Source organism: Dama dama, chromosome 11, assembly GCF_033118175.1.
Source record: "Dama dama isolate Ldn47 chromosome 11, ASM3311817v1, whole genome shotgun sequence".
Lineage (NCBI taxonomy): Eukaryota > Metazoa > Chordata > Mammalia > Artiodactyla > Cervidae > Dama > Dama dama.
Window position 1 is genome coordinate 92,118,772 of NC_083691.1, and position 14,565 is coordinate 92,133,336.

Here is a 14,565-nt window from a genome sequence, read left to right on the forward strand (position 1 = left end):
CAGAGGGCTTATTAAGCAGCTGCAGTCTTGCAGCTGGGAATAAAGAAAGCTGATTTGAAATCTGTGCTTCACATACACTTTTCTCTAAACCTTAAATTCAGTCACTCTGAATGAGAGATTAACAGATAACAAATGCAATTGCTTTTTACTCCACTCTGTGGGGCGGTTAAAAGCACAGGCACTGGAACCAGAGGCAGGGAGATCTGGGAGCAAAAACTCCCTCTAAACCTTAGCTTCCTTATTTGTGGAAATAAAATTTTCTTCACTAGGTTGCTTTGAAGGTTGAATTAGGCAAATAGTATAATCCCAAAGCATGGAGCATACATAACGCTCAATATGTGGCACATATTACTTGTATATGTCTAATAATATCTAATTTTAAAACAATAGACAAAATTTTTATTCACAACAGTAATATGAACTCTTTAAAGAAACTCCTAAAAATACATTACATGCTTTAAAAGAAAAACTGAGTGCTCGCTTCAGCAGCACATATACTAAAATTGGAATGATACAGAGAAGATTAGCATGGCCCCTGCGCAAGGATGACACGCAAATTCATGAAGAGTTCCATAGTTTTGGGATCGGGAAGGGGAACACATGTAAATCCATGGCTGACTCATGTATGGCAAATGTATGGCAAAAATCACTACAATATTGTAAAGTAATTAGCCTCCAACTAATAAAAATAAATGGGAAAAAAATAAAAGAAAAGAAAAACTCAATAGGACAAAGCTGTCAAGTTTTTTAAAGTTAATTTATAGGCTTATTAAAAATAAAGTGAAAGCTGCTCAGTCATGTCTGACTCTTTGCAACCCCATGGACTGTACAGTCCGTGGAATTCTCCAGGCCAGAATACCAGAGTGGGTAGCCTTTCCCTTCTCCAGGGAATCTTCCCAACCCAGGGATTGAACCCAAGATCCCACATTGCAGGCGGATTCTTTACCAGCTGAGCCACAAACTTATATAGTGTTGTATGTTAATTCTCTCTCAGTAAACCTTGGGGGCAAGGGAGGGTAAGAACCATGTCTCATTCATCTAGAATTCCCTGGAATTTGAAGAGCGGGAAGCCTGTGAATTTGAGGTGAAGTACATCTAGTTTAAACTCTGGCACTTACATTCAATAGGTGAGGACTGACTTGGGCTCCTCTGTCCATGGGATTCTCCAGGCCAGAATACTGGAGTAGATAGCCTTTCCCTCTCCAGGGGATCTTCCCAACCCAGGGATCGAACTCAGGTCTCCCACGTTGCAGGCAGATTCTTTACCAGCTGAACCACCAGGGAAACCCAAGAACACTGGAGTGGGTAGCCTATCCCTTCTCCAGTGGATCTTCCTGACCCAGGAATTGAACTGGGGTCTCCTGCATTGCAGGTGGATTCTTTACCAAACTGAGCTATCAGGGAAGCCATCATTGCCATTCTAATAAAAGTCTCACAGTTTTTAAAATTGTATATATTTAAGGTATACAACTTGATAATTTGATAATGTATATACATTATGTATCAGTCACCATATTCGAGCTAATAACATATCTACTACCTCACAGTTGTTTTTTCTCCTTGTAGTGAGAACACTTAGGATTTACCCTCTTAGTAAATTTTACAGACAGTATTGTTACCTCTAGTCGTCATGCTAATATATTATGTTAGATCTCCAGGTTTACTCTTCCCACATAACTGACACTTCGTGCGCCTTGACCAAGAGCACCTCCCTTTCCCCTGCCCCCAGCTCCTGGTAACTCCATTTTTACTCTCTGCTTTCTTGAGTTTGACTAAAAATATCACAAGCTTTGATTATGCAAGATAATCATAAAGTATGGAGAAATAAATAAAAGTTATGAGACTATTATGAATAAGGAAAACTGACAGAAGAATTGCTGTATCTGAATATTAAGATATAAAGTTACACAAATTAAAACAATCTGGTGCCACTAGAGAGGTAAAAAAGAAATACATAGGAAATGTAACTTCCAAGACCAGAGGGGAAAAAAAGGATTATTCAGTGAATTATTCTATGACAACTGATTCATTATTTGGGGGGCAGGGAATCTGTTTATGGCCCTTACCTCATACAATTTCATCAAACATATCAGTTGAATATAAAAGTTAAATATAAAAAAATAATGATAAAATACAGTATAGTAAGTATGAGTATCAAATTTCTGGTGAAAGGAGTCATATAAAGAATAACAAATGTAATTTCTTAAAAATCATAATTTCTAGTATGTGAAAAATAAAACCAAATTTAAAAGACAAACAACAGATTGCAAAGAAATTTCACAACTAGTGTAATAGAGGATTAATATAAACAACTAATGTAAATTGATAATTAAAAACACCAAGTCTCCACCAGACAAATAATCAAGGGACATGACCAATTGGCCAAATAGAAATGATTAAAAGTTGAAAATCTGAAAATTATTTGAAAAATTATTTAAAGTTTTATTTAAAACTTCAGAGTAAAACAGCTAGGTGTTATTTTTATCTGTCAAATTATTTCATATTTTAAGAGTGAATGCAGATAAGGGTGAAATAGTCAATTTCTTATTCTGAAGTAAAGACAAAATTAGCCTCTTTGTGAGTAATAGAAATCAAAGCATTTCCCAGGAGTCACCAAGATGGAAGCACTCAGGCATGCGGCTGGAGCTGACCTGAGGGCTTCAGTGTGGTGCTGGTGGGGCTGGGGAAGCATGCAAGGACCTCAAGATGCCAACAGATATACATGGTCAGTCCAGTCCTTCTTTAGGAGATGCAAAACTCAGAAAACCAATGGTCATTGAAATCATAGAAAAAAATTTGAATACCTTAGAAAAGACTTTTCTATATATGGAACCTTTGGAACAACAGTTTCTTTCCCTGGAATATTGGGACGCTTCATATTCAGGCATTGCTTCAAGGTTAAACATGATGCTTTGAAGACATATGCATCACTGACTATACTTCCATATTTGTCCACCATAGTTTCTTACAAGCTTCTTATAACAGATGCTTTGTGTTTAGGTAATACGAGCCAGGAAAACTGTGTTCCGAGAAGTTCGCTGATTGGCATGGCGTGTGGTGTTTTATACCTTTGGCTTTTTGTAAGAATGGATGTCTGGCAGTCAAGTGTACTGTTCCACTGCCACCAAAAGGAAGGGTTTTATTTTATTGGCTGCTGCCTTGTCAAACAGAAATAGGTGATTCCTCTCATTTTTCAGACAGTCTTTGGGAAATTTCATGGTTTTCAGCATTATGTAATATTTGAAAGTACATTTGAGCAAACTGTACGTGAAGATTAGCCAAAGAATGAATGGATACTGAATCAGCTGAATGAACTTTTTTTTATGATAAGGACTCAGGCGCTGCTGAAAGAGTTGAAAGTAATTCTAGATGGACATTTTGTTGTTGTTGTTTTGGCAGAATGCTTGCTCTGCGGTGCTGTGCTGGTCTCTGTCATACAGCAGTATGCATTAGTCACAATCATATGTGCAGCCCCTCTTAGAACTTTTTATTTTTGGAAAACATCCTGAATAGAAAAAAGAAAATGTAATAGGAACAAAGATAGTCTTCACAAGATTATAAAAAAAATCAAGGCTACCCTGAATAGCAATGTGATTAAATATATGATGGAGATGAGATATGATCAACTGTTGTATAAGCATTAAAATAATTTTTAATTCAACTTATTAAAAATAAATGCTTACCATGAAAAAGAAAATTATTTATATTAACTGAAAAGTGATAGGAAACAAAATTGAACACAGAATATAATCGTAGTAAGTAATAAATAAATGAAAGCATATGAAGTGAATAAATGATAATAGTAATAAATTTGAAAATACATAAAGATGAAAGATTAGGGAGAGAAAAAAGCCAAAGTGTTAACTGTTTATTAGTAAGTGATGGAAATATGGGAAATTTTTATTCCTCTTAAAGATATTTTCCTAATTTAAAAGTTGTCAACATCTTTAACTTTTAAAGTACTTTATAACTTAAACTTCAAAGTACTTTATAAAAGCTTTTGAAAATGAAATAAAATGAAGTGCAGATGGCTGAGCCCAACACCCAAAAAGATTCTGATTTATGGGCCTGGGATGCAGCCTGGGAAGCTGCACCTATAGCAATTATCCCCACACAATCGAGGCCACATTTGAGGAAACACTGATGTCACCTTATGAGGCCTAATTGCCGTCTCTTCTGTGTCCCGCGACACCGCCACAGCCTGCAGCCTCTGTCTGCGCCATTTGCTCTGCCTCAGGGGCCCTTCTCAGTCTCTGGAGACCTTCCCTTGCCTTCAGGGCTCTCTCAGATCTAGAAAATGAACTTCTCCTGCCTCTTCCTTCACTTGAATATGAATGTGTCTTTGCATTTTGTCTCTTTGACTGCTTTTCCCCACTCTAGACTTGGAAACTAAGGTTACATTTAGCATCATCCTAGCACAAAACCGGAGGCCCATCAATGTATGGGTACAATGGACACAGAGGACTCTGGCCCCACCTCTGAGCAAATCGAAGCCCTGTGTCCATACCACTCTTTGCCAAATCCCTCTGAAACAAAGGCTCTTGTTTGCTGTCAGAGGGAACTGGACACAGTGGGAAGATTTAACTTCCTCTAAAACTACCATGCAATGTTTTCAGAATCTAATGTTGTGCCCTGTAACTATTAAATATTCAATATGTAGAAGTAAACTACTAGGCTTCCTTGGTGGCTCAGATGGTAAAGAATCTGCCTGCAATGCAGGAGACCTCGGCTCAATCCCTGGTTTGGGAAGATTCCCTGGAGGAGGGCATGGTAACCCACTCCAGGATTCTTGCCTGGAGAATCCCCATGGACAGAGGAGTCTGTCGGGCTACAGTCCATGGGGTCACAGAGAGTCGGACACAACTGAGCGACTAAGCACAGCACACATAGAGAAGTAAAAAAAAGAACTAGCTTCATCTAAAGCAGTGATTCTCAGCCAGGATCATTTTGCCTCCCAGGGGCATCTGGCAACTTCTGGAGACCTTTGTGCTCCTTACACCTGGAGAGGTGCTTTTGGCATCTAGTGGGTGGAAGCCAAGGATGCTGCTAAACATCCCGTAATGCACAGGTCAGCCCCCACGATGAAGAATTATTGACCTAAAATGTCAAAGCGCTGAGGCTGAGAAACCCTGCTCTGAAGAACAGCCTGGTCAATAATAGGCAGTGACAGTTCATGCATATCCGTCAGGCTTCAACAGGAGACAGTATACACTCAGCTGGGGTTCTGAATTAATTTAAGGAAGGATTACTTACAGAGGTGTGAGCAGGTTAGGGAACCAGAAAGAGAGGCAGAGACACCCGAGTACCAGCAACAGTGGAAGCTCTTAGAGCTGGAAGTCTGAAGGGCAAGGGTGGCCAGACGAGGTCAGTGAGAGCTGGAGCCTGAAGAGGGGCCACATGACAGGAGCCGTGCTAGGGCGACCTCAACTTGGCCAGGAGGACACCCTGCCCTCCTTCCTCCTTAAACTCTGCAACCCCCTGCTGGTATCTTCCATCAGCCAAACACAGCCAGAAGCCAGAGAGCTGCGGTGGTCCCTTGGGGTACAGGGGAGACAAGGGAGCGGAGTAAAGAGGAGCCAAGGTCAGACGGAAATAATCAACACACTGAGTATGTTGGCCCTAGGTCTGAGCCCTGTCTGGGGCCCTGATGAGAAGGAATATACCCTTGGAAGAGCAATCAGAAATTCCCAGTGTTGACGGGCCTCCTCTCCAGATCCGGTCTATTCTGAGACCATCAAGCCATCCTCCCCAGTACGGGCAGGCCAGTTGGAGTTTTCCCGCCCACTGAGAATCTGTCTGCTGGACTCATCTGACTTTTCTCCCAACCAGATCTGGCACCACTCCTTCTACAATGAGCTGCGGGTCGCCCCCGAGGAACACCCCACCCTGCTCACGGAGGCCCCTCTGAATCCCAAGGCCAACAGGGAGAAGATGACCCAGGTAAGAGGCCAGGGAGACCTGAGTACCAGCACAGGAACAGACAGGGACACTTGACCAGATTCTTTTTCCCAACCATGCATTATGCAAAAGAGTTTTTTGAGAACCTGCTGTGAGTGCAGTCCACGCCAGAGCCCATGGGAGGTGGGAATGGAGTAAACAGGCACAGGTCCCCCCCTTAATAAAATTACCAACCATTCTGTGGGCCAAGAGAGCAGTGATTTCTGATAGTCTTCTGTTCTGCACTGTTCTTTCAGATCATGTTTGAAACCTTCAACGTCCCCGCCATGTATGTTGCCATTCAAGCTGTGCTCTCCCTCTATGCTTCTGGCCGCACAACGGGTAAGTAGCCCTGTAATCTGCTCCCTTTTTGACTTGAGGGGAAGAAAGGAAAAACTGGGCTCCTGGAGAGATTCCTGTTCAGAAGAATCAAAGGGACAGCCAAAGTCCAACAAAAACCGGGGTGAGGGATAACAGAGGGAAGTCCCGGTAGAATACAGGTGCAAGTCCACCCAGTATAGCTGAAGAGAATTTACATGAGCAAATCATGACCGCAAGGGCCATTTCCATCACAATACTTAGTCTGGAAGCTTGTGCACACTTTCCAACAGTCCTGGAATGTTTCTGCTCACAAAGCAGCAATGGCAGAATCTATGATGGTGGGTGTATAAGTACGAGGTGGCCTTGGCATAGAAAACTCAGGGAAACAGAGGGAACTTCAAAATGAAGTGATTTTTAATAAGGGCTTGACAGCTTCCAGAAACATCTTTCAAACATTCATTCTTGTATTCATTGATTTGTCCATTTATTCACCCATTCAAATATTCTCCAATACTTCATACCGTGTGCCAAACACTGCAGGCTATGGGCACACAGGATCTGTGAAACAAGACAGATCAGCCATTTTGCATCTAGCACAGTCTAGTGGAGGAGAGAAGAAATTAAAGGATAATTTCACCACACGTGATAAGGACAGTGACAGGGAAGTGCAGGTACACACAGTTTTGTATCCTGTGCTTTGCGCTTGGTTTTATGCTGTGAACGTCATGTTCACACGCCACATGGTAGTCATTGTGTGTGATGCTTCTGTGATTGGTTGGTTGATTTTACCATTTCTCTAATGCAGAACCTTTAGGTTGTCTCCAATTTTTGCTTATTATAAAATACTCTGTGACCAACATCCTTGTATAAGAGTAAGCTACTGATCTCTGGATATTTATTTTGGATCTGGCCCTTACTGAGACATCTTATTAACTCTAATGGTTTCTCAGTTGGTCCTCTTGGGTCTTTTAAGTATGGGCTACGGTCCATGGGATCTCAAAGAATCAGACATGACTGAATGACTAACATACACACCACTTTCTCGGCAAATAATGATGATCCTCTTTCCTTTTGATAATAATACCTCTTATTTCTATTTTTTGTCATGTTGCATTGGCTAGAACATCCAGGACAATATTAAATAATAATAACATAGTAACAATATTGTAATGTTTCCCCATCAATTTATATGGCTGTTGGATCAAGAGGGATTTCTTATCATGTTGAGAAAACTTATGGCCTTTCATGGTTTACTAAAAGTTTCATCAGTAGAGAATGTTCATTTTTTCCAAGCTGGTTTTTATAGTCCTTTTAGTGCTGACATTCTAATTGCATGAGCGCATATGTTAGTTTGATGCCTGCTGCTGCTGTTAAGTCGCTTCAGTCGTGTCCGACTCTGTGCGACCCCATAGACGGCAGCCCATCAGACTCCCCCGTCCTTGGGATTTTCCAGGCAAGAACACTGGAGTGGGTTGCCATTTCCTTCTCCAAGTTTGATGCCTGAAAGATATGCAAACTAATCACTCTAACTTAAAGAATTTACATCCTAGATGCCAAGTGACAAGTATGCATTTTTGTGAAAGTGTTTCAAGGAATATAAGAAGAGGAGATATTTCATTTGCCTTCCAGAAGCCTACAGTTTCATTTGGGAAAATAAACTGATACACACAAAATTGACGTACACAAAAAATACGGTTGGCGATTCTCACAGTGGGTGAATTTTCCAGCTGCTAAAGAACAATATGGTTGCTGAAGATCATTTGGTGACAAGTCCCAGAAAGAAACAGATGAAAAAATAAAGGGTTTCACAGGTCTTATCTCCTCTGTCCTTAGGCATCGTCCTGGATTCAGGGGACGGTGTCACCCACAATGTTCCTATCTATGAGGGCTATGCGCTGCCTCATGCCATCATGCGCCTTGACCTGGCTGGCCGCGACCTCACGGACTACCTCATGAAGATCCTCACAGAGAGAGGCTATTCCTTTGTGACCACAGGTACCCATCCTCTTTCTGAACTTGACTTGAGCTCAGAACCAAATCTGATCTAGGACCAGAAACGCTCATGAGTAATGAGAAGTCAGTGGCCTGGTGTCCTCAAACTCTCTTAGGATAGATAGGTAGGCCATAAGCTGGGGTTGGGACCCTGGACCAGACCAGATAGTCAGGGGAGCCTTTTGCAAGGGAGAAGTTTCCCAACCAAGACACCCTGGGGAGGCGTACCAGGCTTAGACCTGCTCCTTCTAAGAAGTGCTTGTCTTCACCCTCTAACTGTGCTTTCACGGCACACCCTCCCTCCCCAGGGTCCTGCTACCTCTGTCCACATCCACAGGATCAGAGCTAGCTTTTATGGGGCTGAATGGTGGAGAGACTGGTGGTGCATTTCATTACCTAGAAGTGTTTATGGTTTGAGGACAAATGGAATAACTAAGGTCTGAATTTCTAAAGGGAAGTGGCCCCCAGGGCAGGAAGAGTTTATAGGTAGGGGCCTTCCTAGATTCTGTACAATCCCAGCATATAAGCCTCCATCTAGACGGGAAATGTGTCCTTCAAGGCCCTCAGGAAAGCCTGCAGCTTTGTCAAGACAAAGTGATAAGAACTAGATGAAAAGTACATGCAAAGTTTTGCTTGAGAATCAAGCAAATCTTGAGACTGAATCCAAAGGACAGGGAAGAAGGGAGTTTTCAAGAAGATCAAAATAGGACAACCAAGCTAGCAGAGCCAAGTATCTACTCTCTGTCATTTCTACTCTCTCTAGCCGAGCGAGAAATTGTGCGAGACATCAAGGAAAAGCTGTGCTACGTGGCTCTGGACTTCGAGAATGAGATGGCCACGGCAGCCTCCTCTTCCTCCCTGGAGAAGAGCTACGAGCTGCCAGATGGGCAGGTCATCACCATTGGCAATGAGCGCTTCCGCTGCCCGGAGACCCTCTTCCAGCCCTCGTTCATTGGTGAGGCTCTGCCTTAGTTCTGGCCAATCACACACACTGTTTATTGTTTATACTTACCCATATTTTTCCAGAAAGGGCTGAAAATACATGAACAATAAAACTAGATAAAATCTAATTTTAAATAAAAGGGTAAGGAAACCAAAATAAAGGGAAAATGGGATGGGGATATAACATGAAACTAAGAATGAGGTTAAAACACAAAACTCTTCTTGAATTCTCACCATTTAGATCACGGGGTCTGAAATCTATAGGAGTAAACAGAGTGGGTTTGGGGGTCAGATCTGGTTTTAAGTCTTGATTCTGGTCCTTCAAGCGCTATACCTTGGGCATGTTACCTTCTTCAAATCTCACTTTTTTTAATCTATAAAGTGGAAATCGTGATAGTACCTACTAGATAGGGATTAAATAAGATAATATTTAATACAAGGATAACTATCATCTTGAGAAGTATATAAGAGAAAGGCCTGTTAGCAATTGTTAACATACAATGTAGTGGTAAATAGCAAACTGGATAAAGTGCTATAGGCCTAAGAAATCAGGCAAGGCTTCTCATAAAGCTGAATCTTTGAACAGAACCTTGAAGAATAAGCATCACCTTATGGTATCTGGGGATGGAAGGAGTGCAAAGTGGGGAATGGCATGCAAGGCAGATGGAAAGCTTGTGAAAATCATGGAATATGTGCACATCATATTATATTTGGAACATCATAGGTGAAGTGTGTGTGTGTTTGTGTGTGTGTATGTGTGTGTGTGCATGCATTCACACACAGGAAATTGAAGAGAGCTGCTGGGTCAAACAAAGAGCATGGGTGTTAATTATATCAGCAATTTCAAATCCCCTGGAAGTCTTTAAGCAGCAGAGTAGAGAAGTCAGAATTTCACTTTAGGGAGATTCCTCTGTCTACAGTGTGGAATAATACCACATGGAAAAAGACTGGAGGTGAGGAAACTCAGGTATGTGGGCATGAGCTGTTTTGGCAGGCAGGACCTTTTACTGTGGAAGATCTCGGTTGCAGACAAAGGTGGCTAGATGTCAACTAGTAGGCAAACATGATGTGATTGTTATGTCCTTAGATTGGGATATTTTTTGGCTATAACTGACTGTAACTTGGAAGAATCTTGAAAACATTATGCTAAGTGAAGTGAGCCAGACATGAAAGAACAAATATTGTATGGTTTCATTTATATGAAATGTCCAGAATAGGCAAATCTATAGAGATTGAAAATAGATTAGTGGTTTCCTAAGGCTGGGAAAGGGGAGAAGGGGAAAATGGAGAGTGTCTGCCAATGGGTATGGAGTTTATTTGGGGGGTGTGAAACATGTTCCAAAATTAGACTGTGGTGATGGTTGTACAACTCTTTAAACTATACACTTTAAAGGGGTGAGTATCATGGTCCATGATACAATGGAAGCGTCCCTCTAGAAATATTCATCAGGCAGCAGTGTGAACGATCCCTCAGAATAGGGGAAACTCAAGGCAGGGCAGTGGCCAGTTAGAGGGTCTGATCTTTCAGTCCATTGGGGAGGTGACTGAGGCAAACCAGGGTAGCTGTCCTGATAGAAGAGTCACCTGAGGAGCTGTAGGTGTAGGGTGGTGGGTCCTGACCAGATACTATGGTCTCTACTAGGCATGGAGTCAGCTGGAATTCATGAAACAACCTACAATTCCATCATGAAATGTGACATTGACATCCGCAAGGATTTATACGCCAACAATGTCCTCTCCGGGGGTACCACCATGTACCCCGGCATTGCCGACAGAATGCAGAAGGAGATCACAGCCCTGGCCCCCAGTACCATGAAGATCAAGGTGGGTGCTACCCTGGCTCCCCTCGTCCTATTCTTTGTCCAAAGACCTGTGTACTTGGGTACACAGGTCCAAGTCAGGCTGCCAGGCCTACAGCTTGGTCGTTGCCTTTATCCTGGTCTGAGGCAGATTTCATCTTGTGGGGGAGTATGTTCCTGGGACCCTGAACAGGAGATACATTTATCCTGGGCTCTTAAGCACAATCTCATGGACACTGTTTGAGAAGGAGATAAAATGAGTTTGTAATGGAGAGAAAGGGTTGAGAAGGGAATGAGGAGGTTAAAGAGGGAAAGGAAAGGAGGAGGCAACACCACACCACCTTTAAACTTTATTTATTTATTTTTTTAAATATATTTATTTGTTTTCATTTGTTTATTTGGCCACAGTGGGTCTTAGTTGCTGCATGCAGAATCGTTTAGTTGCGGCAATGGCATGTGAACGTTAGTGACAGCATGTGGGATCTAGTTCGTTGACCAGGGATCGAACTCAGTCCCCCTGCATTGGGAGCGCAGAGTCTTAGCCACTAGACCATGAGGAAAGTCCCACCTTTAAACTTTAAAAAGGACCTGGGAAACCTTTTTAAGGTGAAATTTCCAGAGAGAGAATGTTGGCTGTCGGACAGGCCACAGGGACACTCCTTGATTCCTAGACAGCCTCTGACCTGTTGTCCCATCTCGGCCGCAGCCCTCATACGCTGCTTCTCCCCTCATAGGCCTCCTCAGCACAGGAGCCCACCTGTCTTACCACCCCTCCCCAGCCTCTGGTCCCCAAGCAATCAGACAGACCCTTTCAGGATTTCTAGGAACTGTTTTGCTAGCAGGGTTAGAAAAAGATAGGCGCCAAACAGAGATAACAAATAGGTTGAAAGTTACAGAGTCTCAGGATAAAGTTGGCCTCTGAGCTGAGGAAGTGTGTTCCATATGTTAGTATTCTAAGAACCTTTTCCACAAAGGCCTCCCTGCCCAGGGAAGCAGAATGGGCCACCGGAAAACAGATGAGCATCTACAAGCTCTTCTCACCTGGAAACACTGGAGCAGTCATGTTTATTGAGGCCTGCCGTATGGTGGGCACTGTGCCAGGCCTTGGGCAGTGGTTTTTTACTAAGACCATGTGTCAGGATACCAGACCTAGCCTCACCCCCAGATTCCTGTTCAACAGATATGGGGTACCGCCATCACCTACACTGACAGACAGACACCAGCGATTTGATGCATATCCCAATTTATGAGCCAAGGTCCTGAGTTTAATAACATGGCCAGCTGTTCAGGAGTTTAAGATCTGATTATTAGACATGCTTAATGGGAGAACAGCTTAAATAAGACCAGAGGAAGGGAAAGGGCATGGCAGGCAGGGGGAGGAGCGTGAGTGAATGTACCCAAGGGTGTGTGCATGTACAAACTCCCCAGCCAAATTGGACAGCAAGATGTGTAGGGGAGATGAGGCAAGCTCCAGAATATAGAAGAAGAGAGTAGGGTGGAAATGGGGCTGAGATGTAGGGCCTCCAGCCCAAGACAGCCCAGAGTTTTCTTACAACTAGAGCTGCCCAGCAATAAAATCCATTACCTTCTTAGTGGCTGTGCCAGTCATTGAGGTGTCTGTCAAAGGAGCCCCGGGGTGACTTTTGTCTGCGTGAAAAAGATAACTTCTAAAGACCCTACTTATTCTGTAATTCCATGATCTCTGCAATTTAGGAAATATGGAGGGAGATCCTTAGGAGACCAGAAAGAAATCTGTTTCACATCTGGCTTGTTCTAGCATTGGATTCTTAGTCCCTTCAGAAACAGGAATTAGTTGAAAAGCTATAGTCCTTTTGGATCCACTTTTGGTGAAGTTCAAAGCTGTCTGACATGGCAACGAATTTCTAAAGGCCAAGCTCAGGAATCCCAGGGGCATGTATGAATTTGAGAACTTCTCAGATACAAGAGACTATTGAGTAGACTGGCTTATTCTCCAGAAAGGAGGAATCCCAGCCCAAGATGCCCATGCATCGAGGCAAGAACAGAACAGCACTCCCCTTATAGATGTTTGTATTGGTTAGCTATTGCTGGGTAACAGCAACTGTGAAATGTTAGGTCACATAACAATAAGCATTTATTGTTCATGCATCTGCAGGTCAGCTGGGAGTCAGTTGATTTGGGTCAAGTTTGGCTAGGCAGTTCTGCAGGTCTAGCCAACTCAGGTCAGGGGCACATTCTCTCACTGTGGGGCTCAGGCTAAAGGGCCAGTAGCTCTTTAAGGGAAGTTCTTCTCGTGAAGATAACAGAGACACAAAAGAGTGTGCCCACTTGCATGACTGAAGCACATTTTGGGCCACTATGTCAAGTCTGCTGATATCCCATTGGCCAAAGCAGACAGGGCCCAGCCCATTCTTCTCATGGAGTGGCAGGGGAATGAAGTGGGAGGGAGGCTGACAATCTGAGCAATAGTCTGATCTACCACAAGGTTTCTCCTAGTTCCTTTCTGACCACAGAGGCTGTCCTTTCCCAGGGCAGTCTGGCAGTATGATTCCTAGACCACCTTCCCTATACCTTGGCAACTGACCATGATTCACCACGTTTGCTCTTTGCAGATTATTGCTCCCCCAGAGCGGAAGTACTCAGTCTGGATCGGAGGCTCCATCCTGGCCTCTCTCTCCACCTTCCAGCAGATGTGGATCAGCAAGCCAGAGTATGATGAGGCAGGGCCCTCCATTGTCCACAGGAAGTGCTTCTAAAGTCAGAACAGATTCTCTGGAGACCTCCTTGAGACTTCTCTGTTAACAATCATGAAACATTAAAATTCTGCAAGCCTTACTTCTCTGTGTGGGGCTCTTTATCTTCCTGGGCTGTGTCTCACACACAGTGTTAAGGGCTTTTCACACCTTATTTCTAGTCCATACAATGACTCTATGAGGTAGGTGCTGTTATTACATATCACAGATGAGGAAAATTGAGCTCTGAGAAGTTACAAACTTGCTGAAGATCACACAGAACCAGGGTTAAAAATTCATGTGTATCTGACTCTAAAGCCTAGGGCTTCTTCTACCAACTTGATTCCTTTTTCTTTGAACTTTAGTAAGGATGAGGACTAGATGACTCTTGGGGACAGGAGGGTTAAGAAACAAGGGCTTTCAGAGGTGTAAGTCCTTTTACTCAAGGGTGATAACACTAGAGAATGTGAACAAAAAGAGAAACACAGCACTATAGGCTGCAACATATGAGTGGTTGAAACACAATGTTATTTAAAGGTAGGTGAAGGATGGTCATAGTGGGCTTAAGATCTCTATGAGATACTTTGTCATTGAGGATTAAGGTGTACTTTGCCTCAAGAACTAATGAAGAAAGGAGCAGCACTGCAGGAAGAATATTTCCTTTTACTGCACTCCTCTTCTCCCTCCCTCTTCTCCTTTTCTCTCTGTCTCAGATTATTTGCTACCCACTCCCTGCCCTTGGTCAAGTCTGTTATTTCACAAGTATTTACTGAATTTTTGGCATCTACAATTCCTGGTTAAGGTCAAATGGGATTTATGTACCCCACAAAGATGATTTCCTGCCCATCAAGGTCACAATGCCT

At 43.0% G+C, this 14,565-nt stretch overlaps 1 protein-coding gene, 1 non-coding gene and 1 pseudogene across 2 annotated transcripts in view; all 3 read left to right on the forward strand.

Annotated features, from left to right (window-relative positions):
* Positions 1-13,805, forward strand: part of ACTG2 (actin gamma 2, smooth muscle) — a 24,163-nt gene extending 10,358 nt beyond the window's left edge. Inside the window, exons 4-9 of the mRNA XM_061155744.1 lie at positions 5,830-5,940; positions 6,195-6,279; positions 8,092-8,253; positions 9,014-9,205; positions 10,835-11,016; positions 13,583-13,805. Coding sequence (XP_061011727.1) covers positions 5,830-5,940; positions 6,195-6,279; positions 8,092-8,253; positions 9,014-9,205; positions 10,835-11,016; positions 13,583-13,726 — 876 coding nt within the window. The 3' untranslated portion in view covers positions 13,727-13,805. The remainder of the gene's footprint in view (positions 1-5,829; positions 5,941-6,194; positions 6,280-8,091; positions 8,254-9,013; positions 9,206-10,834; positions 11,017-13,582) is intronic.
* On the forward strand, positions 474-580 carry LOC133065655 (U6 spliceosomal RNA). Its single transcript, XR_009694927.1, has one exon. It is a non-coding gene; the product is annotated as a U6 spliceosomal RNA (small nuclear RNA).
* LOC133065070 (complex I assembly factor TMEM126B, mitochondrial-like) lies at positions 1,047-4,256 on the forward strand (annotated as a pseudogene).
* Positions 13,806-14,565: the final 760 nt, after the last annotated feature.